The 27,907-nt window shown below is 49.8% G+C and overlaps 1 protein-coding gene across 1 annotated transcript in view; it reads right to left on the bottom strand.

Moving 5' to 3' along the window:
- The window catches only part of LOC126249077 (trichohyalin-like), a 180,181-nt gene that overhangs the window by 77,942 nt on the left and 74,332 nt on the right, over positions 1-27,907 (bottom strand). Inside the window, exon 3 of the mRNA XM_049950728.1 lies at positions 10,853-11,697. Within this exon, the coding sequence (XP_049806685.1) occupies positions 10,853-11,697 (845 nt within the window). The remainder of the gene's footprint in view (positions 1-10,852; positions 11,698-27,907) is intronic.

Here is a 27,907-nt window from a genome sequence, read left to right as displayed (position 1 = left end):
AATTACCTCCTCCCGACGACGCGTTCGGGAGGAAGAGGTCCAAGCACAAGGAAGAGCTTTCACGGTCCGAAATTTATTATGGGGAAGTGTCGACCAATGTGCGTGCCATAAAAGAACAACACGACGACATAAAACGCTCCGTAGATCGGCGAAGGGAATCGATCGAATAGCTGGCCGAAGAAGAGAGACTGCAGCCTTGGCCGCTATATCGGCTGCTTCATTTCCACAGATACCAACGTGTCCTGGGAGCCAGAGGGACGCCACCGAGACGCCCCACAGCGGAGCAAGCGCAGGCAGTCCTGAATCCAGTGGATCAGAGGGTGGACAGGGTAGAGAGCTTGGAGACTGAGGAGAGAGCTGAGAGAATCTGAATAGATAACATACTGTATCCGCTGATAGCGGCAGATGTATTGGACAGCCTGGAGAACAGCGTAAAGCTCCGCAGTATAAACCGAACACTGGTCGGGAAGCCGAAATCGATTTGGGGTGTCGTCAACAATATAGGCACTCCCTACACCTAACAATGTTTTCGAGCCATCAGTGTAAATAAATGTGGCTTCCTTCATTTGTGCACATAGAGCAGCAAATACCCGACGATAAACAAGTGAAGGAGTACCATCCTTGGGAAATTGACAATGGTCACGGAGCAGGCAGATCCGGGGACGGAGCCAAGGCGGTGCTGTACCCCAAGTTCTCAAGAAGGTTTTAGGAAAGCGGAAGGAAAGAGAATGGAGCAGTTGACGGAAGCGGACTCCCGGTGGTAGTAGGGAGGAAGGGCGGCCTGCATACCCTACATCTAAGGAGGCGTCGAAAAAAATGTCATAGGCTGGATTAGCAGGCATGGAAGACAGTTGGCTACCATAACGACTCAGAAGGACAGCTCGCGGATTGGACAGCGGAGTTCAGCAGTCTCAGCATAAAGGCTTTCCATGGGGCTGGTGTAAAAAGCTCCACACACTAAACGTAATCCACGGTGGTGGATAGAGTCGAGACGCCGAAGAATAGACGGCCGAGCAGAGGAGTAAACTATGCTTCCATATTCCAATTTCGAGCGCACTAAGGCGCGATAGGGGCGGAGAAGGACCACTCGGTCCGCTCCCCAGGAGGTACCGTTCAGGACACGGAGGGTGTTGAGGGATCGCAGACAGCGAGCCGAAAGATAGGAAACGTGGGAGGACCAGCACAGTTTTCTGTCAAACATAAGACCCAAGAATTTAGCGACGTCCGAAAACGGAAGGTTGACAGGTCCTAGATGTAAGGAGGGTGGAATAAACTCCTTACGTCGCCAAAAATTAACACAAACGGTCTTACTGGGAGAAACACGGAAGCCGGTTTCGATGCTCCAAGAGTGGAGGCGTTCGAGACATCCTTGAAGACGTCGTTCAAGAAAGCTGGTCCGTTGAGAGCTGTAGTAGATCGCAAATCGTCCACAAAGAGGGAGCCCGAGCACCGTGGCATCGCATTTGTAGCGCGTCCTTCCCGTGGCAAACTCATAATAATGCGCAGAATATTTTTTTTATTAATTTGAATATTTCTCTCACTTTTAACTACCAATAAGGAAAGTAACGTTACAGTGGACGCTAGTCTGCCATCTTCCTTTCTTAAGTGGAATATCGCGTTGATCAAATTTCCTTCAAAGGTTAACTGAAACTGTTTTCCGTAGCCTAGCGAATTGCTACAGCTAACATCTCATCCATAACTTAATAAGCTGCACAGTGCAGAAACTAAGACTCTTCATATTAAAATATACATATTAAAATATACAATCATGACTGGAAAGTCTGCCCTGAGAGTTCCCTACCGACTTGTAGGTTGCGAGTCTGTCTGATATCGAGAAGTGATCCGTGTCGATTGCTGGTACGGAGTCGATACACGCGGTATCTGTCACACGGTGTTACCCCATTAACTTTCGTATCACTGAGTGCCTCACTTCGGGCTTGTGGCGTGAGGCTTTCGTGTCATTTAGGAGCGAAAGCAGCAGTACCACAGTTCACGGTAAAAAGTGCGTATTTTGGACGGGAGTTGCATTTCCGGGTGTTCGGCCGCCATCTGCGAATCATTTCATTCGACCGCGATCCGGCGACTTGCGCGTAGGTGACAACGAAATGGAGACGAGGGCGACAGCTGCGGAGGCGGCTGTCCGTGTTCTGCGGGCGGCGCGGCCTGGGTTCGTATCTCGCCGCTGTTCACTGCCTGACGGCGCAGGTCTCGGTGAGTACGGAACACTCCTTGGTGATATCCTGCGCAGTGCAGCTGTTACAGAGTGCTGGCTTTTTAATAGGCGCGCTACGAAAAAGCTAATCCGTGATGTCAGTACGTGCTGTGTGTAGCGAACTTTGGGCCACTTTAATTGCTTAAAAAATTTTCACTTAGTTTGGAAAAAGATGAAAAGTCAGTTGCTTCAGCGTACTCTTAGTAGCTAAATGAAAATGGTTAGAACAAATGTTAATTCGGGATTTCTGGCGGTTTGTGCAATAACTGCTTAGGGAGACTTAGTTTCGTAGTTCAGCTCTGTAGTCAAATTTCGTAGAATTTGCTCACTGAAAAGGTCAACCACAACGGAAGTGTTGGAAGTCGGGCGCAAAGGGTGTCCCATAACTGGAAGTAGCTAACGATGTACAACATGTTGACGGTTACAGCTTCCACAAATAGATGTCACGTGTTAGTTTATGACGGGATAGTGGTTAGACTACAGTAACGTTAAGACGCTGCCCCCTCCACCCTCCCCCCCTCCCCCTCCCCCGTGCGCTACCAGTGGATGTCAGTTTACGATCGATATTTAATAAACGTAAACTGTGTTTTTACGGTGCTGTCAAACTGTAAGCATACATCGGGTTTTGAGAAATTTTTGACGAAAAGCTTAAGATGCCGGATGTTTAGTGGAATATAGTTTTATTAGAATTTATCTCACTGTATCGCGAGTCTCCAGAAATATGGAAACTACAATAAAGGGTAAAAACGAAGTAGCACTGTCAATTACCAAAATGGCAGTGCTGTATCTATCAGGAATAGGTTATGATGGGAATATATATTTTACCCATAACAGAGACGGAAGCGCAACGAAATAAGTAATAAGTTCAGATCTTCTACGGGCGACGTGGGCTGTATATTCCAACGTTGGTTTAAGCAACTGTCATAAGAGGACGAAATGAGGATAAATCTTCGCATCTCTGTGCCTGTTCCATTGAGAGCGAAGTAACATTAATAGTTATTGCAGGTTTCATTGCCAATTCGAATAAAGTTACTGTAATCAGGTTTTGAGAGTAACATTTCCTTTCGAAGAGTTTCGTAGATAAATCTCTCCCACTGTAAGCCATTCCCTGGACTAGCGTCTTTTTGTCATCTGTAAACGGCGTCGAAATCGAAGCCACAGCTGCTTTATCTGCATTAGTGGCCTCTGTCAAAATACGAGCAGGGTACGCTTCAAAGTGAGACAAGTGATAAAATTGTACCTGTTCGTGTTTGTTAAATTTGCCCTTGTCTGGTTGCGGATTGGTCAAAGTTGGTCGTTTATGGGGGTGTTAACTATCAGAACAAGGGATCGGAGGTACCTGTGACAATGATTCATTCCGCCTTCGGCGAGCCACAGAACACGGGTGTAGGCAGCCAGCGACACGAAGTGGAGGCGAGCCGTGGTCTGTCGTCACCCACACCTCACCTGTAGGAGGGACTAAATTCACATTTCCGCTCGCGACGAACTGCCACTTTTGGCGTCAGCACTATGGGTGGGATTCGTGGTTTCTGTGAAGCATTTGAAATTGTTGCCACGTATGAAGTGCAGAGAGATTTTGCGATCCCCTCCCCTCTCTGCCACGGCCTCTGGAATCTTGGTTGTGTGACAGATCTGCAGCATGGCTAGAGGTTTAAATTAGGTTGAAAGGTGAATTGGTCAAGCTAATGGATGTGAATAAATGCCAAAGGTTGTGGTAAGGCCCCTGCACGCGCGCCGCCCAGTCGACATATTGAACAGTAGGCGTTTTGACTGACCAACTTCCTTTGTCGGGATATTGGGCGGCTGTGCCAACAGCCTGCTAGACGTTTGTCTTCAGTGTTTCTGGAGAAATCTGCAGATGTTTGTGGGACACGTCAAGGAATGGAAGAATATAGATGCAATAAACTAAGCTGTTTCCTCAGTTTTCAACGAATCAATAGTGACTTCGTGCAGAACAGAGCAAGTCGGCCGACCTTCCGTGTTTCTTTTATTTCCGATTCTTCGTTTCATGTGTATGTTCTATTTATTAGATTTGCGCCACCGCTGTGTGTAGTGTTTCCCAAATGAGTCTTAAACTTCGATCTTGCGTACATGAATTAATCGGTGGCGAAGCGTCCATTAAGCCTGAGGCCGAGCCTACCCAACAAATTAATAATTCCTGATACTGAATTTAATCAGATCTGACAATGTAAACTCATAATCTTTTCAAATATTTTACGTTAGAACTTGGTATATGCACCCGCCAGTAGCATGCGTCACTCCCAGCTTTGTAACCAATAGCAGCTCGAAATTCTGTGCTCGTTATGAACATGCGCAGTAAGCCCGTTTCTTTTCCGTGATGGACTGGAGCGTCTGTAGCGTGGATGCGGTTTTTAAAAGCTGACGTCAGATTTTTCTGCTTCTCGCCAGCAGGTGGATACACGCCTGTGTAACGTCTTTCACGAGTTCTCTAACGGAGCACTACTTAGACCGGGAATACACTATCATATATCTTTGTCGAAGATATGTCAAAGAAATTTGGTGGTGTAATAAGGAACTTTGTCAAAACACACGTGTCGTCAAATATGATCAGATCTAGGGCCTCACAGTAGTTCCGTAGATTTGGTCATAGAAGTCGTTCATATTCTGTTCAGAGATGTGAAATGTGACCGCTTCGTCGCTACAGCTCTGTAGTGTTTGTAAACATGGCTTCGAAGTCAGTTTCTTAGACTTTTTTAAAAATAACCTAGCTTCGTGTGTGTGTGTGTGTGTGTGTGTGTGTGTGTGTGTGTGTGTGTGTGTGAGGCGGGGGGTAGCAGCAAGGGGGCATAGTGGATGCTATAGTGTGTGTGTTGATGGGTGGTGGAATATGCTCCAGGCGACTTCATGTCCACAATCACAGCTACAGCCATCCACCTCTGCATCTGGAAACATACATGCAGCAAGCCGGATTAGAGGATGTGGTCACACTCAAAAATTCTTGCATAGCTTTCCTTTATACTTTGTCTATTTTTGAATTCTGGATGCGATAAGTTAAAAAGCGCTTCATCTGTTCTGTACTTTTTATTAATTTTGTTCTTGTGGGCACACTAATTCCAGCAATTAAATTATTCAAAATTAAAAATTCTTCTAGTCCATAAAGTGTGCTAAACGTTTATTTACCTTCACGTATTCCCCTTTCATTGCTTTATAAATCACTTCACACTTATTTTGGTTATTGCAATGTGATATTAGTGGGCTGCGTTGTAAACGAGTAGCTCTCATGTATCAAGAAATCGCAGTGACACAGTATGTCTTCTGGACACACAGCATTCCTAAGAGTATTGTTTTGTAACATAAGCCACTTTACTGAGCATATACTTACTCTCAGAAATACGTAACTAATTTATATGTAAGGACTTCATACACTTGCAGCTCTCGCAACAAATTTTGTTCAGTGCTTTCACTATCTAGACGGAAAACCTGAGCCTTCATTCACTTTCTCTACCGCTTTTCTTCCAAATACACACACAATGCAATTGTGGTACTAGTAACTGCAGTGCATAAGTTGCCGTCCGCCATCTTGAAATTTGAAGAAAAATGGCACTGTTATCCCCTCGTTAGCACCACGTTAAAGATATTTGTCAAAGAAATTTGACGAATATCTGAAATATCTTTGTAAAAAAAAAGTCTAATACTGGCCTTAGCACCGCCTTGCACGCCAGCAGCAAGCCGGGAAGAATGCGAAACACAAAGAACAAAAAGACATTCCTGATTCGTTTAAAATAAATGTGAATTAATCATTTGTTGTTGCAAGATGACAGCGAGTAGCTTGTGTTTTCATTGTACCTCAGATTAAAATTTAGTAGCCTTACTTCTTTCGTTCGTAGTACTGGAGTGTGTTCGTAGGATCTCAAATCAAGATAGGCATGCTTGTGGTGAAACCTGTAACATGAATTAAGCACTAAGGAGTGGTAATGATAAACCCACTAGTGAAGTATGTTTCGGCGTATCCTGTCAGGTGTCAGCGACAATGTCTTGACACGGTTGTCGAAAGAAAAACGTTAAGATGTCTAATAGTTAAATCACTGTTGCAAAGCATGCTATTGCCGCCTACGTCAAATTCCCATGTACGCGTTTATTTCATCACGAGACCCGCAAAATTTTTTAGTTGAAAACCCTGCATTCTTTACTTGTCTCTGGAGGAGTGTAAGAACGGAAGCTTACACATTTTGTCTATTAAAGATTTTAGGAAAAATTTGTAAGAAGATTGCACACACAATAGTAAAATTCAAAACGATGGTTAGGTAGCAGCGTTGTAAGGAAAAACTTATTTTGTTCTTACTGTTACTGTGTGATGTTTGGAATGACTGACGGTTAATGGCGTAAGAGGGGGCTAGGCGAAGAGGCTTCAAAATTTTATTTAGAATGCTAAAAAGCACCAAGGTTAAATTTGACAAGTCACGGCAGCTGTTAAATACAATAAGCTAAGCACAGTAAGAATTTCCCATGCTCTTTCGGAAGCAGCAAGATTGGAGCTATGAAACACGAGAAGGTTACCAAAAAAAGTATAATAGATGCATTAAGACTATCTGCTTTTCAGCACGGCAAAAGTTGTCTTCAAACTCGTGACGAATCTGAGGCGTAAGTAAATGAAGAAAATTTTAGAACTTTTGAAATTCTTGGCAGAATAAGAACCATACACGGAAGATCATTTAGCATCATGGAGTACTTACGGGCACTTCCCGACCATGATTAAACAGCTAGTATTACGGACGTTGTTAAAGAATAGGTTTGAAGTGAATTTAAAAACATTCCTTGAGAGCAAGTGTCAAGAGATATTAAGTCCTTTTATATCAGCACAAGCCGACGCGGATGTCTCGACTAGGCCATGAGTAATCAGGAGAGTTGAGATCGACAGGGTTTCATGACTTCTCTAAAAACTTGTGCACAAGGCATAACCACTGTTTAGCTGCAAATGCTAAGCAGTTAGAATATTGATCAAAACAAATTAGTATCGCAAACATAAGACTGCTGTAGTGCAAAGGCACGGAAACATTGTGTACATCCTATAGTGAAACGAACGTATCCTCGTGCGGTTCTTATCCACTGCTGTGCACATCAGTTGGACCCTCCTCTGTACATAAAAAAATCACGCAATTAAACATTTCTGTAGCAAACCAAGATTGCACGCATTTTTAGCTGTTAGGATAAAACAAGTTAACTTCTGAGGAAAGGGGGATTTAAACTATAAAGTCCTTGTGAAACAAGGTGTTTATTCACGTGCTGTAAAAACCATTCTCCACTTAGGGCATAAGCAGCATTTAATGTGATAGACAAGCAAGGGTGGGATTACAGTTCTTCACATCGACCAATTGGGATAAATAGTATACTTGATCACCAGACTTCGCTTTTTCTACTACAGCTGTAGAATTAGATTTTCCTGCATACAAGTATCTTGTTAGACATTCTGCAAAGTAAAACTGTTGACATACGGCGCTGTAAGACTGAAACAGAAAACTGCATTAAGGCTAGTGAGACTAATATGTATGAAACGCAAAGTGGAAGGTAAGAACCTTATAAATTAAACAGGAGTATCTGAAATGAATTGTAACGAAACAGAAGTACGTATTCAGAAATGAAGGCTAGTATTCGAGGTAACTGACACAGTAGTAGTGAACACGGAAACTAGATTCCAGGACCATCGTGAAACAGTTTCCCTATACGTAATGCTGAAAAGCTACTTAAAATATATCATTTCACAAGGAAAAACTGAAAACAAAGTTTATGTACAGCAATTATGATAAATGTCTGGAGCTGCAGGACTTCCTTCAATCCATTATAAACAATTGATTAAAAAAACGTTCTCTGGTTGAGTGAAATGACTTGGTTCTTGAAATTCCACGATCCACTGTGTCTGGCAAAAGCGTGAGTAAGTTAAAACCCGTTAAAGCCTACTTTCACAACAGTGACAAATGGCACTGTCCAACTTGACTGTGTTGACTGTAGAGAAGGGAACTCTGAAATCAGATCGGCAGGATTTTCTCTCTCGTCACCGGTTTACGCCCAGAAAAAAGGCCTGGAGGATAGAACAACTTTATAAAAACGTGGTACACTGCATTACTAAGTATTAGGGGGGAAGGTGGGGGAATTACACGCATGTGGGTAATCCCACGCAGGCGATTTACGCAGTTGGAATGGCGCAAGCTGTTCTCAGTTGGTGCTACATCCTGCCGGCAGGAGTAACAACTACTACGCAGCTTATGCCAGCCATTTTCCAGTGGCATTGTTGGAGCAGTGAAGTATTGTTTACTTTCAGTGTGTCTCATGTAATTTTGGTCAACTGTATTTTGCAAGGTGAGTGCTACTATATGTTGCTTTAATGTAATTCTTGCATATCAACTACTAACCCTACATGAAACCTTTAATTTAATTGTAGATTTGTCCCGCTATTTGAATTAGGTGCCGAGTTATGTTTAGGTTAGTCATCGAACTTACGGTGGGATAATGCCACGCAGCTGTTGAAGTGCGTGGTATTCCCCCTTGCAGGTTATATTTTCGATACTAACGTGTTTTTTTTAATTTCAGATGTTCTTATATTATAAAAGAAAAACCCAGAAAGCAAAATGGAGGAACTTTGTAAGGCTCTTGACGCCATCAAATCTGGAAGAAAAATAAAAGTATCGAGAGCTTTCGGGATTCATGAAGCAACTCTGCAAACGAGAAGGAAGGTTAAAAATACGGAAGGTCCAAAACTTGGAAGAAACCGAACATTTTCGACAGGACAGGAAAATGAGATTAGGGACCATGTTATTACAATGGCCAAGCTGTTCTATGGCATTACATGCATCCAGATGCGAAAGATTGCATTTGAGTATGCAGAGGCTAACAACATTGCAAACAATTTTGATAAGTCATCTATTTTAAAAATTTAGAACAAGTCTTTAAAAAATATAAATTTAAAGAGGGGTGAGTGTTCCGCATCGATGAAACAGGCATAAATACTGTACAAAAGCCCGAGAGAATTTTGGCTCCTAAAGGTGTTAAACAGAGAGGTGGGGCCACGTCTTGGGGAAGGAGGAAAAACGTGACTGCGATATGTTGTTTCAGTGCTGCTGGTACCTACATCCCCCCTATGTTTATTTTCCCCAGGAAGAGGATGTCAAATCTCTTGAGTAAAGGTGGACCAGTTGCAGTAATGTATGGTTGTTCCATCAATGGCTGGTCCAATGAGTCATTATTCGAATGGATCCAACATTTTCAGAACAATGTAAAATCAACTACTGATGACCCTATGCTGCTGATTTTAGATAATCACAGCAGCCACATTTCACGTCATATTTTTAAATTTTGTAAAAAACATTCTATTGTCATGGTAACCATACGTCCACACACTTCTCACAAGTTTCAACCACTAGATATTACATTCTTTTCTTCTTTGAAATCAGCCTTCAGTCGTGAATGTGACATGTATATGGAGTCACAGGTGTATCAAAAAATTACACCATATGAGTTAGCAGAACTTTTTAATAAGGCATACATTAAGGTCGCCACCATGGACAAAGGGCAGTCAGGGTTTAAGGCATGTGGGATTTGCCCTTTCAATCCAAACAAATTTCAGCATGATGACTTACAACAATGTGAGATCTTCAGAGATGTTGTCCTTGAAGATGAAGAGGTTCCGAATGCAACAAATGGAAATGAAGTGGTTACATCCACAAATGAGCCACATATCCCCAAAAGGAGTCAAGAACAGATTCCTGGATCATCAGCAGAAGATGTTCCACTTCTAGTAGGCCTAGAAGAGGTCACAACAACATCAACTAAAAGTGCATGTGTCAAGCACGTTAGTTCCCCTGTGTGTCCGGGGTAAGAATAGGCCCGAGGTATTACTGCCTGTCGTAAGAGGCGACTAAAAGGAGTTGCAACCGTTTCGGCCTTCCATGTGATGGTCCCCCTTGGGGTTTGACCTCCATTTTGGTGGGGTCGTCATGTACCCTCTAGGTTGTAGCCCCCTGACAACACAGGGATCGTACTGCCGATACCTGAGCTGCACCCTCCCCACGTCGGCCAAGGAGTAGATGCCCGTCTCTTTGGGGCATCAGGACTCCCGGCAATGGTCATCCTGCCAGGTGGCCCTTCCTGAGGCTGGGTGGCGCACGTGGAGGGAGCCCCTGGTCGGAGTGGGTGGTATCGGGGCGGACGTTTCGCAGATGAAACGTCAACATGTATCAGGTTGCTCTGCGGCCGAGTCTTTTAAAAAGAAAGGTACTGTCTCTGGTTCTCCTGCCCTTTCCCCCTTGGCCACTCCCTGGGAGGAAGGACAGGCCTGCCAGCTTGGGGTGAAGTACTTCCCCCACTATTTAGTCTGGTCTCGGACCGATGGGGGCACGTTCGCCATCGCCAAGCCCATGTTTTCCCCCCTGCGGGTCCGGGGTAAGAATAGGCCCGAGGTATTCCTGCCTGTCGTAAGAGGCGACTAAAAGGAGTCCCTCCCCCTCAAGGGGGTAGTTAGTGCCTGCGTCCGGAGACGGACGGTTCCACGACCTCTATTTGCGGTCATTTTGCTTTTTCACTTCTCGTTTCTTCCTTCCTTTGGTTGGTTCCTTTCTTTTCTCTTCTCCACCTCACTGTCTTCCTTACTCTTTCCCCTGCATAATCTCCTTGCCTTCTTCTCCTTGCCTTCTTCTCCTTGCCTTCTTCTCCTTGCCTTCTTCTCCTTGCCTTCTTCTCCTTGCCTTCTTCTCCTTGCCTTCTTCTCCTTGCCTTCTTCTCCTTGCCTTCTTCTCCTTGCCTTCTTCTCCTTGCCTTCTTCTCCTTGCCTTCTTCTCCTTGCCTTCTTCTCCTTGCCTTCTTCTCCTTGCCTTCTTCTCCTTGCCTTCTTCTCCTTGCCTTCTTCTCCTTGCCTTCTTCTCCTTGCCTTCTTCTCCTTGCCTTCTTCTCCTTGCCTTCTTCTCCTTGCCTTCTTCTCCTTGCCTTCTTCTCCTTGCCTTCTTCTCCTTGCCTTCTTCTCCTTGCCTTCTTCTCCTTGCCTTCTTCTCCTTGCCTTCTTCTCCTTGCCTTCTTCTCCTTGCCTTCTTCTCCTTGCCTTCTTCTCCTTGCCTTCTTCTCCTTGCCTTCTTCTCCTTGCCTTCTTCTCCTTGCCTTCTTCTCCTTGCCTTCTTCTCCTTGCCTTCTTCTCCTTGCCTTCTTCTCCTTGCCTTCTTCTCCTTGCCTTCTTCTCCTTGCCTTCTTCTCCTTGCCTTCTTCTCCTTGCCTTCTTCTCCTTGCCTTCTTCTCCTTGCCTTCTTCTCCTTGCCTTCTTCTCCTTGCCTTCTTCTCCTTGCCTTCTTCTCCTTGCCTTCTTCTCCTTGCCTTCTTCTCCTTGCCTTCTTCTCCTTGCCTTCTTCTCCTTGCCTTCTTCTCCTTGCCTTCTTCTCCTTGCCTTCTTCTCCTTGCCTTCTTCTCCTTGCCTTCTTCTCCTTGCCTTCTTCTCCTTGCCTTCTTCTCCTTGCCTTCTTCTCCTTGCCTTCTTCTCCTTGCCTTCTCTGGTCTCCGCCTTGGCGTTTGAGACACTGTCCTCTCTCTCTCTCTCCCCCTCTCTCTCCTTTTTCCTCTTCTTCCTTCCTCCCTGTGCGCGCCTGAAGGCCGACCCACGCGTTCGCACGTGTAGCCGGTGACGGGGTAACGCGTAATTCCCCGCCCTTGGTAGGCATGTAAGGCACGCGCGTACCCCCTGGTAAAGGCCAGGCCCGGGGAGGGGTGATTGCCTGAGCTGATACCTTCTGACCATGCCGATTGGTCCCTCCATCTGTTTCTCGGGAGGTGTGACCTGAGGTGTAAACATTCACCTAAGGCGGGAGTGCCCTCTGGGAGGGTCCCCACAAGGAAGTAGCGCGCCATCGGAGACGCTGGCAATCATGGGGGATTCCTCCGCAATGGATTTCACTCCTCTCTCGACTTCTGCCCAAAAACGGAAACGTGACCAGCTACCAGTGACAAAAGTACTACCGCCTGCCCCACAGTTCCTCGTCGTTTCTCGATCTGAGGGCGGAAAGGATTTTTCCTCTGTCAACCCTTTCGTTATCCAGAAGGGCGTCGATGCCATAGCCGGATCTGTCAAATCTTGTACCAGGTTGCGTAACGGTACCTTATTACTCGAAACTGAGAGCGCCTTTCAGGCACAAAAACTGCTTCGGGCCACACTCCTGTACACATTCCCTGTCCGGGTGGAGGCTCACCGAACTTTGAATTCGTCTCGTGGTGTGGTCTATACTAGATCCCTCGACGGCTTGACTGAAGAGGAGATTCAATCTTTCCTCGCTGAGCAGGGCGTGACGGCTGTCCACAGGGTCATGAAAAAGGTCAACAATGACCTTGTACCGACCCGGACACTTTTCTTGACTATCGATAGTGTTCAGCTGCCATCGCGCATCAAAGCGGGCTACGAGGTTATTTCTGCTCGCCCCTATGTCCCGACACCTACGCGCTGCTACCAGTGTCAGCGTTTCAATCACACTCGCCAGTCTTGTTCCAATGCGGCTAAATGTGTCACTTGTGGCAGGGATGCCCATGAGGGTGACTGTCCACCTCAGTCTCCTCGTTGTGTGAACTGGCCGGGTGACCATGCCGCATCCTCCCGCGACTGTCCTGTCTATAAGGAAGAACGCTGTATCCAAGTAATTCGGGTCAAAGAGAAAGTGTCCACCTCGGCTGCTCGCAAGCTATTGGCTAGTAGGAAGCCCACGCTGCTCCCAGCGGGGAAATACAGTACTGTCCTCGCCTCTCCTCGGACTACCAGGGAGGTGGCAACCCAGACCTGCGATCTGACCTTCAGCACCACGGTCGTCCGTTCGGCCAGTGCTAAGATCACGCGGTCGACGTCTCCTCTTCCTCCCATCACCGCACAGACACCAGCCCCTTCATCAGCTTCTGCTAAGACGAAGACCCAGAAGTCAGATGCACGGGCCTTCAAGAAGGAACCGTCCCGTGCAGACTTCCTACGTACCTCAACCTCCCAGCCATCGACCAGTACTTCCACCAAACGACCTTCCAAGAAGGCTAATAGGACGCACAGTTCTTCTCCGCCACGGCGCATTTCTTCTCCTGCGCCACCCAGCGGTTGCCGCCCCAGGCCGTCATCCGTTTCGCCTGGCCGCACCGCTGGTAGCTGAACTTCTGGCCGTTCACCGGCGGAGGAAGCTCCCCCTCCCGGCCATCTTCCCAAGATGGCCGATGAACATATAGACCCAATGGACGCTGACTGTCCGCCTACTGATAGCGGCGGCAGTGCTCGCTCGAAGCCAGGCCCTCAGCGGCCTTCGAGGTGACCCCTTCTTTCATCTTCCCTTTTTTTTTTTTCTTACGATGGCACTTATTCACTGGAATATTCGCAGCATTCGCTCCAACCGAGAGGACTTGAAGTTGCTGCTCCGCTTGCACCGTCCGCTCGTCGTAGCCCTCCAGGAAACGAAGCTACGCCCATGCGATCAAATTGCCTTGGCACACTACACCTCTGTGCCTTTTGACCTACCCCCTGTGGTAGGTATCCCAGCTCATGGAGGGATTATGTTGCTGGTCCGGGATGATATTTACTACGATCCCATCACGTTGCACACCGGCCTGCAGGCAGTTGCCATCCGAATTACTCTCCCCACTTTTACATTTTCCATTTGTACCGTTTACACTCCGTCATCTCCCGTTACCAGGGCAGACATGATGCAGCTTATTACTCAGCTACCTGCACCATTTTTGTTAACTGGAGATTTAAATGCCCTCCATCCCCTTTGGGGCTCTCCAGCATCCTGCCTGAGGGGCTCCCTGTTAGCAGATCTGTTCAACAAGCTCAATCTTGTCTGCCTCAATACTGGGGCCCCTACTTTTCTTTCGGACACATCTCACACCTAATCCCATTTAGACCTCTCTATATGTACTACCCAACTTGCACGCCGGTTTGAGTGGTATGCCCTTCTGATGCATATTCGAGCGCCACTTCCCGTGTGTTATCCATCTCCTGCAGCATACCCCCTCTCCGTGCTCTGCTAGTTGGAGCATCTCCAAAGCAGACTGGGGGCTCTTCTCTTCCAGGGCGACCTTTCAGGATCAAACATTCCCAAGCTGCGATAATCAGGTCGCACACCTCACGGAAGTCATTCTCACTGCTGCTGAATATTCTATCCCTCACCCTACTTCTTCTCCACGTTGCGTACCGGTCCCTGGTGGACCGCAGCATGTAGAGACGCTTTACGTGCTCGTCGACGTGCTTTACGCACCTTTAAACGCCACCCTACAGTGACGAATTGTATCACTTATAAACGATTACGTGCACAGTGTCGTCGTATTATTAAAGAAAGCAAGAAAGCCAGCTGGGCTGCTTTCACAAGCACCTTCAACAGTTTTACTCCTTCTGTTGTCTGGGGTAGCCTGCGCCGGCTATCTGGCACTAAGGTCCACTCACCCGTTTCTGGCTTGACGGTCGCGAATGACGTCCTTGTGGCCCCTGAGGCTGTCGCCAATGCCTTCGGCCGCTTTTTCGCAGAGGTTTCGAGCTCCGCTCATTACCACCCTGCCTTCCTCCCCCGCAAACAGGCAGAGGAGGCTAGGCCACCTAACTTCCGCTCCTCGAATCGTGAAAGTTATAATGCCCCATTCACCATGCGGGAACTCGAAAACGCACTTGGCCGATCACGGTCCTCCGCTCCAGGGCCTGATTCTACTCATATTCAGATGCTGAAGAACCTTTCTCCTGCGGGTAAAGGTTTTCTTCTTCGTACTTAAAATCGCATCTGGATTGAGGGACATGTTCCCGCATGCTGGCGCGAGTCTATTGTTGTCCCGATTCCTAAGCCAGGGAAGGACAAGCACTTGCCTTCCAGTTATCGACCCATCTCGCTTACCAGCTGTGTCTGTAAAGTGATGGAGCGAATGGTTAACTCTCGATTGGTATGGCTGCTCGAGTCTCGACGCCTCCTTACCAATGTACAATGTGGATTTCGTAGGCGCCGGTCTGCTGTTGACCAAAAAAATGGTTCAAATGGCTCTGAGCACTATGGGACTCAACTGCTGTGGTCATAAGTCCCCTAGAACTTAGAACTACTTAAACATAACTAACCTAAGGACAGCACACAACACCCAGCCATCACGAGGCAGAGAAAATCCCTGACCCCTCCGGGAATCGAACCCGGGAACCCGGGTGTGGGAAGCGAGAACGCTACCGCACGACCACGAGATGCGGGCGCTATTGACCATCTGGTTACCTTGTCGACCTTCATTATGAATAACTTCTTGCGGAAGCGCCCGACCGCGGCTGTGCTCTTTGATTTGGAGAAGGCTTACGACACCTGTTGAAGGGCGGGCATTCTCCGCACCATGCATACATGGGGCCTTCGCGGTCGCCTCCCTCTTTTTATTAGTTCCTTTTTAATGGATCGACAGTTCAGGGTACGTGTGGGTTCTGTCCGTTCGGACACCTTTCGCCAGGAGAATGGGGTGCCACAGGGCTCAGTTTTGAGCGTCGCTCTCTTCGCCATAGCGATCAATCCAATAATGGATTGCCTCCCAGCTGATGTATCAGGCTCCCTTTTCGTGGACGATTTTACCATCTATTGCAGCGCGCAGCGTACGTGTTTCCTGGAGCGCTGTCTTCAGCGTTCTCTTGACCGTCTTTACTCCTGGAGTGTCGCCAATGGCTTCCGTTTTTCTGCCGAGAAGACGGTCTGTATTAACTTCTGGCGCTACAAAGAGTTTCTCCCACCGTCCTGACGACTCGGTCCCGTTGCTCTCCCATTCGTGGAGAAAACAAAATTGTTAGGTCTTACATTTGACAGGAAACTTAGTTGGTCTCCACATGTGTCTTATTTGGCTGCCCGTTGTACCCGTTCTCTCAATGTCCTCCGTGTTCTCAGTGGTATGTCGTGGGGAGCGGATCGAACCGTCCTACTTCGCCTATATCGGTCGATCGTCCGCTCCAAGCTGGATTATGGGAGCTTCGTATACTCCTCTGCACGGCCATCCATCTTACGCCGCCTCAACTCCATACAACATCGGGGTTTACGACTTGCGATCGGAGCGTTTTATACTAGTCCCGTCGAGAGTCTTCATGCTGACGCTGGTGAGTTGCCACTCACCTACCGGCGCGATATACTGCTTTGTCGGTATGCCTGTCGGCTACTGGCAATGCCCGACCACCCGTCTTATCGTTCCTTTTTTGATGACTCTCTCGACAGTCAATACGGGTTGTATGTCTCCGCCCTGCTACCCCCTGGAGTTCGCTTTCGTCGCCTCCTTCAACACCTTAATTTTTCACTCCCTGCCACCTTTCGAGTGGGCGAGAGCCACACGCCACCTTGGCTCCAGGCTCAGGTTCGCGTCCACCTTGACCTCTGCTCGCTCCCAAAGGAGGTTACCCCTGGTTCAGTCTACGACTCCCGTTTTGTCGAACTTCGTTCGAAGTTCATTAATATGACCTTCATTTATACAGATGGCTCTAAGACCAGTGACTGGGTCGGGTGTTCTTTTATTGTTGGGGCACAAAGTTTCCAATATCGGCTCCATGGCCATTGTTCGGTCTTCACAGCTGAGCTCTTTGCCCTCTACCAGGCTGTCCTTTACATCTGCCGCCACCGACATTCTGCATATGTCATCTGCTCCGATTCCCTGAGCGCTATCCAGAGCCTCGGTGATCTGTACCCGGTTCACCCTATCGTGCACCGGATCCAACGCTCTCTTCAGCAGCTGGTGGACGTCGGTTCTCCGGTTAGCTTTATGTGGGTTCCTGGCCATGTCGGTATCCCTGGGAACGAAGCTGCAGATGCCGCGGCCAAGGCTGCGGTCCTACAGCCTCGGACAGTTTCTTGTTGTGTCCCTTCTTTAGATTGTAGCAGGGTAATTTGTCGGCGCATTGTATCGCTGTGGCATGCCGATTGGGCTGCACTTCCAGACAACAAGCTTCGGGCCTTGAAAGCTCTACCCGTGGCTTGGACGTCCTCCTCACGCCCTTCTCGGCGGGAGGAGGTGGTTTTGGCCCGGTTGCGAATTGGCCACTGCCGGTTCAGCCATCGCCATTTGCTGACGGCTGCGCCGGCCCCGTTCTGCCCATGTGGGCAATTGCTGACGGTCCGCCACATTTTAACGTCGTGTCCGGATTTTAACACCCTGCGTCTCGATCTTGGCCTGCCATGTACTGTAGAAGCCATTTTAGCGGATGACCCACGAGCAGCTGCTCGCGTTCTTCATTTTATCAATTTGACAACCCTCTCAAAGGACATTTGATTATGCTGTTTTCTTTTTTAATCCTATGCCTGTCAGTATATCTTTCATCGTGTTTTCCGTTTCGTTGCTGTTTTAAACTTGACTCGCGGTGCATTCCTACAGTAGTCTGGGCGCTAATGACCGTTGACGTTGTGCGCTCTAAAACCACAAAAAAAAAGCCCATGTTTTGTCCAGCACATTGAGGACATCTTTAGGGAAATCGAGGCTCTCAGTAAAATGCGTTCGGGGTCTGTTATTATAAAGACTGAATCCGCCCTACAGTCGGCGGCGCTCCAGGCGTGTGACCGACTAGGGGACATCCCAGTGTCTATTGTCCTGCATCTGGCACTGAATAGGACGCAGGGGGTTATTTTTCATCGGGACCTCCTGCTGCAATCTGATGAGGAGCTCAGGGCCAACCTGGAGCGCTGAGGCGTGCATTTCGTCCGGCGAGTCCAGCGCGGCCCCAAAGACCGTAGCATCGACACTGGGCCCTTTATCCTCGCCTTCAAGGGGGATGTTCTCCTGGAGAAGGTAAAGGTGATGTGCTACCGGTGCGACGTGCGACCTTACGTCCCGCCTCCTATGCGCTGCTTTCGGTGTTAGCACTTTGGGCACATGTCGTCACAGTGTGAGGCTGAGCCCCTTTGTGGCGATTGTGGACGTCCTCTTCGTGAGGAACATACATGCACCCCACCACCTCGGTGCGTTAATTGTCCTGGCATCGACTCGCCTAGATCTTTAGACTGCCCCGCGAATCAGGAGGAGAAGAAGATTCAAGGACTCAAAACTTTGGATCGTCTCTTATTCTGAGGCCATGAAGAAGTATGACCGCCTCCATCTCGTGACGTTGACAACTTCGTTTGCCTCAGTCGTGTCCACTCCTTCCACAGTATCCTCCCCCCTATCTTGTTCCCCCTCCACCTCCTCCCCACATCCGGGGTCTATGCCTCCGCCTCCCAAATCCCTCCCCCCCAATCCTCCTCCCCCGCGGCCCCCGCCCCCTTGCCCCAGGGGCGACCCTTCCTCCTCCTCCTCCTCCCCCCCCCCCCCGCCGCCTGAGAAGCGATCCTATTATCAGGCGTTTATCGGGGAAACGTTCTGGACCCCGGCTTCAGAGGTCCGGCGTTCCAAAACGGACCCCGCCCGTGAGGACCTTCTTTGGGTCCAGCCCACCATCCCTGTGCCTCCTCAGACTTCAAAGAAGGCCTTCAAGAAGTACTCTATCCCCCTCTCCACCCCGGCGCATTTCATCTGACGCTCCATCCGTGAGTCGCTGCTCCCGGCCGTCCTCAGTTTCGCCGGGACGCTCTGCTGCCAGGCGCTCAGCTGGCCTCTCGTCGGCAAATGATGCTGCCCCTCCTACACAACTAGACAGCGGCCACAGCTGGCGACGACTCGATGGAACAGGATCCGCCTCCCGCCGGTTGTAGCGTTGTTCCCTCGAAACCTGGCCCTCCGCGGCCGTCGAGGTGAGCAGCTCTTCCCCCGTCTTGTCCCCCCTCTTTTTTGACTAGCAATGGCCTTGTTACATTGGAACATAAGAGGCATTCGATCTAATCGGGAGGAATTAAAACTGCTCCTCCGCCTGCACTGTCCGCTCGTCCTTGGTCTCCAGGAAACCAAGTTGCGCCCGACTGACCGTATTGCCTTTACCCACTATACCTCGAATCGGTATGACCTCGCCCCTGTGGACGGTATCCCAGCTCAAGGTGGGGTCATGTTGCTCGTTTGGGACGATGTCTATTACCATCCCATCCCATCCCATTGACCACCCCACTCCAAGCAATAGCTGTCCGTATTACTCTTTCTGCTTTTACTTTTTCAGTTTATACCATCTACACTCCATTGTCATCTGCTGTTAGTCGGGCTGACATGATGCACCTGATCGTTCAGCTTCCCCCGCCGTTTTTATTGTTTGGCGACTTCAATGCCCATCATCCCCTTTGGGGCTCTCCTGCATCCTGTCAAAGAGGCTCACTCTTGGCGGATGTCTTCAACCATCTCAATCTTGTCTGCCTCAATACTGGCGCCCCGACTTTCCTCTCGGACTCTACTCATACCTACTCCCACTTAGACCTCATGATCTGTTCTACCACTCTTGCCCGTCGGTTCGTGTGGTATGTCCTTTCTGACACCTATTCGAGCGACCACTTCCCCTGTGTCGTTCGTTTCCTGCACCACACCCCAGCCCCACGTCCTTCGAGGTGGAACATACCGAAAGCTGACTGGGGACTTTACTCCTCCCTGGCGACCTTTCCGGACGACGATTTTCTCAGTTGTGACAGTCAGGTCGAATACCTCACGGCTGTTATCATCAATGCTGCCGAACGTTCCATTCCTCGTACTACCTCTTCTTCACATCGTGTTTCCGTGCCCTGCTGGAACGAGGCTTGTAGGGACGCTATCCGTGCTCGACGACGTGCTTTACGCACCTTTCGCCGCCATACTACGTTGGCGAATTGTATTGGATACAAACGACTCAGAGTGCAATGCCATAGAGTCATCAAAGACAGCAAAACAGCTTGTTGGGCCTCTTTCACCAGCTCCTTTAACAGTTTTACTCCCTCTTCTGTCGTATGGGGTGGCCTGCGCCGGCTGTCGGGCATTAAGGCCCACTCCTCGGTACCTGGCCTGACCTCAGGTAATGAGGTCCTCGTTGATCCTGTGGCTCTCCAACGCCTTCGGCCGGTTTTTCGCGGAGGTTTCAAGCTCCGCCCACTACCACCCTGCCTTCCTTCCCAGGAAAGAGGCAGAAGAGGCCCGGCGACCTTCCTTCCACTCGCTGAATCTGGAAACTTACAATGCCCCCTTTACTATGCGGGAACTCGAACGTGCGCTTGCACTGTCCCGGTCCTCTGCTCCGGGGCCAGATGCCATTCACGTTCAGATGCTGGCACACCTTTCTCTGGTGGACAAAAGCTTACTTCTTCGTACCTACAATCGCGTCTGGACCGAAGGTCAGGTCCCCATGCGTTGGCGTGACGCCGTCGTTGTTCCTATACCCAAACCCGGGAAGGATAGACACCTTCCTTCTAGTTACCGCCCCATTTCTCTTACAAGCTGTGTCTGTAAGGTGATGGAGCACATGGTTAACGCTCGGTTAGTTTGGATTCTTGAATCTCGACGGCTACTTACCAATGTTCAATGCGGCTTTCGTTGCCACCGCTCCGCTGTTGACCACCTTGTGACCTTGTCGACATTCATCATGAACAACTTTTTGCGAAGGCGCCAAACGGTAGCCGTGTTCTTCGATTTGGAGAAGGCTTATGATACCTGTTGGAGAGGAGGTATCCTCCGCACTATGCACAGGTGGGGCCTACGTGGTCGCCTGCCCCTTCTTATTGATTCCTTTTTAACGGATCGAAAGTTTAGGGTACGTGTGGGTTCCGTATTGTCCGATGTCTTCCTCCAGGAGAACGGAGTGCCTCAGGGCTCCGTCTTGAGCGTAGCCCTTTTTGCCATTGCGATCAATCCAATTATGGATTGCATTCCACCTAATGTCTCAGGCTCTCTCTTTGTCGATGACTTCGCGATCTACTGCAGTGCCCAGAGAACATGCCTCCTGGAGCGCTGCCTTCAGCGTTGTCTAGACAGCCTCTACTCATGGAGCGTGGCAAATGGCTTCCGGTTCTCTGAAGAGAAGACGGTTTGTATCAACTTTTGGCGATATAAAGCGTTCCTTCTGCCGTCCTTACATCTCGGTCCCGTTGTTCTCCCATTCATGGACAGGAAACTGTGTTGGTCTCCGCATGTCTCTTATTTGGCGGCCCGTTGTACACGTTCCCTTAATGTCCTCAGAGTTCTTAGTGGTTCATCTTGGGGAGCGGATCGCACTGTCCTGCTTCGCTTGTATTGGTCCATAGTCCGATCGAAGCTGGATTATGGGAGCTTCGTCTACTCGTCTGTTCGGCCATCCCTCTTACGCCGTCTCAACTCCATCCACCATCGGGGGTTACGTCTTGCGACCGGAGCCTTCTACACTAGTCCCGTCGAGAGTCTTTATACTGAAGCTGCCGAATTACCATTGACTTACCGGCGCGACGTACTGCTGTGTCGGTATGCCTGCCGGCTGTTGTCTATGCCCGACCACCCCTCTTACCAGTCCGTCTTCGCCGATTCTCTCTACCGTCAGTACAGGTTGTATGTGTCTGCCCTGCTGCCCCTGGAGTCCGCTTCCGTTGCCTGCTTCGACAATTGGATTTTGCCCTCCCTACCACCTATAGAGAGTGTGAGAGCCCGACACCACCTTGGCTCCAGGCTCCGGTTCATATTTATCTCGACCTCAGCTCACTCCCGAAGGAGGGTACTCCGGCTGCAGTGTATTGCTCACGGTTTGTCGAACTTCGTGCTCGACTTGCCGGTCACACCTTTATTTACACCGATGGCTCCAAAACTGACGATGGTGTTGGCTGTGCCTTTGTCGTCGGGGCCGCCACCTTTAAATACCGGCTCCTCGACCAATGTTCCAGCTTTACGGCTGAGCTTTTTGCTCTCCATCAGGCCGTTCAGTATGCCCGCCGCCACCGCCATTCATCGTATGTACTCTGCTCTGACTCACTCACTGCTCTTTAGAGCCTTGGAGCTCCCTATCCGGTCCATCCCTTAGTTCAACAGATACAGCAGTCCCTCCATTCTTTCGCTGATAATGGTTCTCCTGTCAGCTTTCTGTGGGTTCCTGGACATGTAGGAGTGCCTGGGAATGAGGCGTCGGATGCTGCAGCCAAGGCTGCAGTCCTCCTGCCTCGGCCAGCATCCCATTGTGTCCCGTCATCTGACGTTCGTGGGGATGTTTGTAAGAGGCTTGTGTCGTTGTGGTGGGATGCTTGGTCATCCCTCCAAGGAAACAAGCTCCGGGCAGTAAAACCGCTTCAAACTGCTTGGACAACCTCCTCCCGACCATCTCGGCGAGAGGAGGTCCTTCTGACCAGGTTGCCGATTGGGCATTGCCGGTTTAGCCACCGCTACCTGCTCTCCGGTGACCCAGCCCCGCAGTGCCCTTGTGGTCAGGCATTAACAGTGCGCCATGTTTTATTGTGTCCCCGCTTTAGTCAATCTCGTGTTGTCCTGTCCCTGCCATCTACTTTACCGGATATATTAGCTGATGACGCTCGAGCAGCTGCTCGTGTTCTGCGTTTTATAACTTTGACTGGCTTGTCCAAAGACATCTAACCTTTTTACTTATTTTATCTGCATCTTTGTCAGGTCTTTCTGGTGTCCCCCCCTCCCCTTGAGTTTTACTAGATTCCATGTGCTCTAACAACAGTGACTGGACGCTAATGACCTCAGTAGTTGAGCGCCCTTAAACCCCACCAAAAAAAAAAAGTCTGCAGTCTTTACCTTCCACCAGATGGTGATGTTGCGCAGCATGTCCTGGCTGCGCTGATTGCCCAATTGCCGCCACCTTTCTTGTTACTGTGCGACATCAACGCCCATAACGCTCTGTGGGGTGGGTCAGTGGCAACAGGTCGAGGCGCCACTGTTGAGCATTTATTGGCGAGGCTCGATCTCTCGATTTTAAATGATGGTGCCTCCACACACTTCAGTGAGGTGCATAGCACATACTCCGCCATTGACCTATCGATCTGTAGCCCTCACCTCTTACAGTCAGTCCAATGGAGTGTGCATGACGACCTGTGTGGTAGTGACCATTTTCCAATCTTTGTCACTGCCACGGCGTCACTCTTCTGGGCGCCACAGCAGATGGGCTATGAATAAGGCTGACTGGGACTTGTTCTCCTCCATTGCCGCTATTGAGCCTCTCTCTAGTGATGACATTGATGCGGTGGTTCACTCAGTCACCACCAGCATCGTTACTGCCGCAGAATCTGTCATTCCCAGTTCTTCTGGGTCCCCTCGGCGGAGTACTGTGCCTTGGTGGTCGCCTGAGATCGCTGAAGCGATTAAAGATCGCCGGCGGGCGCTACAACGTCACAAGCGACATCCCTCCATAGACCACCTTATCGCCTTCAAACGGCTGCGTGCGCAGGCCCGCCTCCTTATCCGCCAAAGCAAGGAGGAGTGCTGGGAGCGGTATGTGTCCACCATTGGCCTCCATGTGTCTCCATCGCAGGTCTGGGCCAAGATTCGACGCCTCTATGGCTATCGGACCCCTGTCAGCGTCCCTGCGCTCTCACTGAATGGAGCAGTTTGTACAGACTCCGACGAAATTGCCAACAGCTTGGCAGAGCATTTTGCTCTTAGTTCCGTTTCTTCCAATTACCCACTGGCCTTCCGCTCCATTAAAGAGCAGATGGAATGTCGATGCCTTTCTTTTCGCACCCACCATTATGAATCCTACAATGCTCCATTCTGTGAGTGGGAATTTCACAGCACCCTTGCCGCTTGCCCTAATACCACTCCTGGGCCAGATCGCATTCACTTTCAGATGCTGAAACACCTTTCAGTGGACTGCAAGCAACGCCTCCTCGACCTTTACAACCGTCTCTGGGTCGTGGGTGAGCTTCCGTCGCTATGGCGGGAAAGCATTGTCATCCCCGTTTTGAAACCCCCAAGGGGTCCACAACTCTTTTGTGGATACGTGCGTGGCGAGCACGGGGCCCCGAGCCATTGCAGCCTTCTTTCTCTCCAGGGCTGCATTTCCCTTCCCCTCCTTTCCCCTCCTTGCTCCTATCCCCTTGCCCTGTCCTCTCCCTCTCTTGGTGTCCTTGCTTATGTTGGCCCCTGCTATTCTCCTGGTTCTGTTGGTTTTCCAATTCGGCTTTGTTGCATAATCATCTCCTCTTTTTGGCATTCCTTGGTCCCCCTCTGGGGTTTGACCTACATTACAAAATTTCTCCTCCGTAGTGCGAGCCATTTGGGGAAGAGCACCTTACCTAGTGTCTCCGACATGTGCTCTCCTAGTACATTCCACCTTATCTTTCACGTCGTCTGATACTAGGGTGCATAGCCAGCACGGTAGCCAGCCCGTGTGGTGGGGTCGCTATGTACATTTTTGGTTGAGCCCCCTGAACACACAGGGATCACACTTCTTATACCTGAGCTGTGATCACCTCATACGTGCCTTGGAGTGGTTGCTCGTCATCCTGGAGCATCGGAACTCCCGGCAATGGCCGCCGTGCCAGACAGCCCTTGCTGTGGCTGGGTGGCGCCCGTGAGGAGAGCCCCTGATTGGAGTGGGTGATATCAGGGTGGACGCTATGCAAATGAAACACATACGGGTCCAGAACACTGGCCGTTCTTCTGCGGCCGTCTCTCTGTGTGGACTCCCTGAGCAAGATGTGGTTGGGTTCGTTGCTGATAAAAGCTGCTTCAGCTGCCCAATCTGCGGCCCTTCGTGCCTGTACCCATCTTGGCACAATTCCTGTGTCCATTACCCCTCACCTGTCTCTAAATATGGTACAAGGTGTGATTTTTCACAGGGACCTCATCCTTCAAACTGATGAGGAACTTCGGGACAATCTCGGACGGCGGGGTGTTCTTTGTTCGGCGTGTTCAGAAGGGTCCTAAAGATAATCGTATTGATACTGGTGCCTTTATCGTGGCCTTTGAAGGGATACCCTTCTTGAGAAAGTTAAGATTATGGTCTATCGCTGTGATGTGAAGCCGTACATCCCACCTCCTATGAGGTGTTTTAAGTGCTTGCGTTTTGGCCACATGTCTTCTCGCTGTTCCCAGGACCCCCTCTGTGGTGACTGGACGTCCACTCCATGAGGGGAGTCCCTGTGTTCCCCCTCCTGTATGTGTAAATTGTCATGGTAGTCATTCTCCACGTTCACTAGATTGCCCAGTATATAAGAAAGAAAAAAAGATACAGGAGTATAAGTCCCTCGATCGTTTAAGCTACACAGAGGCCCGTAAGAAATATGCACGACTGCACCCTGTGTCCATGACATCTAGTTACGCCTTGGTTAAATCTTCACCCCTTCCTCCCCCCATCCCGGACCCCTCTCCCCCCCCCCTCCCCTGCGGCTCCCACACCTTCTCCTATGGGCGCTGCTCCCCCTCCCCAGCCGGAGAAGTGTCCCACTCCTTCGGCGTCTGCCGGTCGAGGGCGCCTCTCCCGGGATGCCCCTTCCCGGCACCTTCCAGGTCAAAGGTCTGCTGCCGCGCGGCGCCCGCGAGAGCCGCGGTCTGTCGGCCCCCAGGTCGCCCGGTCTCTTTCTGTTCCTGATCTTGCTGCAGCTGGCTCCTTTATGCCACACAGCCCTCCTCGATCTCAGCCTGAAAAGAAGAAGAAACATAAGTTCCGGGACAAAGAGCCTCTGGTGTCACCGGAGGTCCCTTCCCCGACTTCACAACCGGATTCTGACCTGTCGTTCATGGATGTCGCCCCCTCCTTGTCGGTGACGGGTGGGGACCCGGCGGTATGACTGGATTTAGCGTGTTCAGCCCTCATTTAAACCATCGTTCTGTGGTTATTCAATGGAATTGTAATGGATACTATCGTCACCTTCCGGAATTTAAATCCCTTCTTTCGTCCTACTCTGCAGCTTGTGTGGTTCTCCAGGAATCTCATTTTACTGATGCTCACTCACCGACCCTCCGTGGGTTCAGTGTTTTTTGTCGAAATCGGGTCGGACCCTTGCAGGCTTCTGGTGGCGTTTGTACGTTGGTCCGTACAGACATTGCTAGCACGTGGATTCCTCTCCAAACTACATTGGAGGCGGTTACTGTTAGGGTCCACTTAGACTCTACAGTCACAGTTTGCAATCTTTATCTCCCTCCTGACAGGACTCTTACACCTGCTGCCTTAACCACCCTTCTTCAGCAACTTCCTCCTCCCTTCCTCCTCCTTGGGATTTTAATGCTCATCATCCCTTGTGGGGCAGTGCCTTTCCATCTAGACGAAGTCTACTTAGACCACTTTATTGCAGACCACGACCTGTGCCTTCTTAATGATGGCTCTCCTACTCATTTCAGTGCCGGTCACGGTACCTTTTCTGCCATTGATCTTTCTCTTTCTTCTCCCTCTCTCCTGCCTTCATTACACTGGTCGCCACACGATGACCTTTGTGATAGTGACCATTTCCCGTTGATTATCACGCTCCCTTCCCGCTCCCCGATGGACAGGTTACCTCGTTGGTCTTTCCACCGCGCCGATTGGCCTCTATACACTGCAACACTGCACAGGTCTAGTTTTCTCCCTCTTTGTCGGGTTGTATTGATGAGGTCCTACGTGACGTGTCTGACGCGATTGTTCGCGCTGCTAGCCTTGCTGTCCCGCGCTCATCTGGACCATTTCGTCGCCGGCAAGTCCCATGGTGGAGTACGGCCATTGCCATCCGTGATCGCCGTCGAGCTTTGCAACACTTTAAAGGCACCCATCCGTAGCCAGCCTTACTACCTTCAAACGCCTTCGCGCTAAAGCCCGTTATTTAATCAAACAGAGCAAGCGGATATGTTGGGAACGATTCGTTTCTTCCCTTGGTTCCACTGTCCCTCTGTCACGGGTATGGGCTACACTTCGCTCTCTCCAAGGTTGCCATCGGCAGTCCACCCTCCCAGGCATTCACCTTCCAGATGGCATTTGTACAGACCCATTAGTTCTCGCAGAATATCTTGCGACCCATTTTGCAGTGGCGTCAGCGTCAGCCTCCTGTCCAGCTGCTTTCCTTCATCAAAAACAGCAGGCTGAAGCTCTCACCTTATGTTTCACCTCTTGTGAGTCAGAATCTTACAACGAACCTTTTACTGAATGGGAATTTCTTTCTGCTCTATCCTCTTCTCATGATACGGCCCCTGGCCCAGATTCCATTCATAACCGACTGCTTCAACATCTCAGTGCTCCACAACGGCAACATCTTCTTCGGGTGTTTAACCGTATCTGGCTCCAGGGTGACTTCCCTTCTCAGTGGAGGGATAGCATTGTGGTTCCTGTCCTTAAGCCTGGTAAGAACCCCCTATCTGTTGACAGCTATCGGCCAATTAGTTTGACCGATGTTGTTTGTAAGTTACTTGAACGGATGGTAGCCCATTGGCTCACTTGGGTCCTCGAATCTCGGGATCTATTGTCCCCTTACCAGTGTGTCTTTCGAGAGGGACAATCTCCAATCGATCATTTACTTCGCTTGGAATCCGCAGTTCGGCAGGCTTTTTCCCAGCGCCGCCATTTGGTTGCTGTGTTTTTTTACCTTCGCAAGGCCTATGACACGGCTTGGCGCCATCACATCTTACTAACCCTTCATCAGTGGGGTCTTCGGGGCCCACTCCCGATTTTTATCCGCCAGTTCCTGTTCCATCGGTCATTCAGAGTTAGAGTTGGTACTGCTTTTAGTTCTCCACGGACCCAGGAGACGGGCATCCCACAGGGTTCTGTCTTAAGTGTCCTTTTCCTCATTGCTATCGATGGACTTGGGGCCTCTGTCGGTCCCTTGGTCGCCCCTGCCCTGTATGTGGATGATTTCTGCATTTGGGTTAGTTCCTCCTCGATGGCATCTGCAGAACGGCAGCTCCAGGTGGCTATACGGCGTGCCTCTGCATGGACCCTCTCACACGGGTTTCAATTCTCTCCTTTAAAATTGCGGGTGGTCCACTTCTGTCGCCGTG

The sequence above is a fragment of the Schistocerca nitens genome, chromosome 3, assembly GCF_023898315.1.
Source record: "Schistocerca nitens isolate TAMUIC-IGC-003100 chromosome 3, iqSchNite1.1, whole genome shotgun sequence".
In the NCBI taxonomy this organism is placed as follows: domain Eukaryota; kingdom Metazoa; phylum Arthropoda; class Insecta; order Orthoptera; family Acrididae; genus Schistocerca; species Schistocerca nitens.
This window is presented reverse-complemented; position numbering and strand designations above follow the sequence as displayed.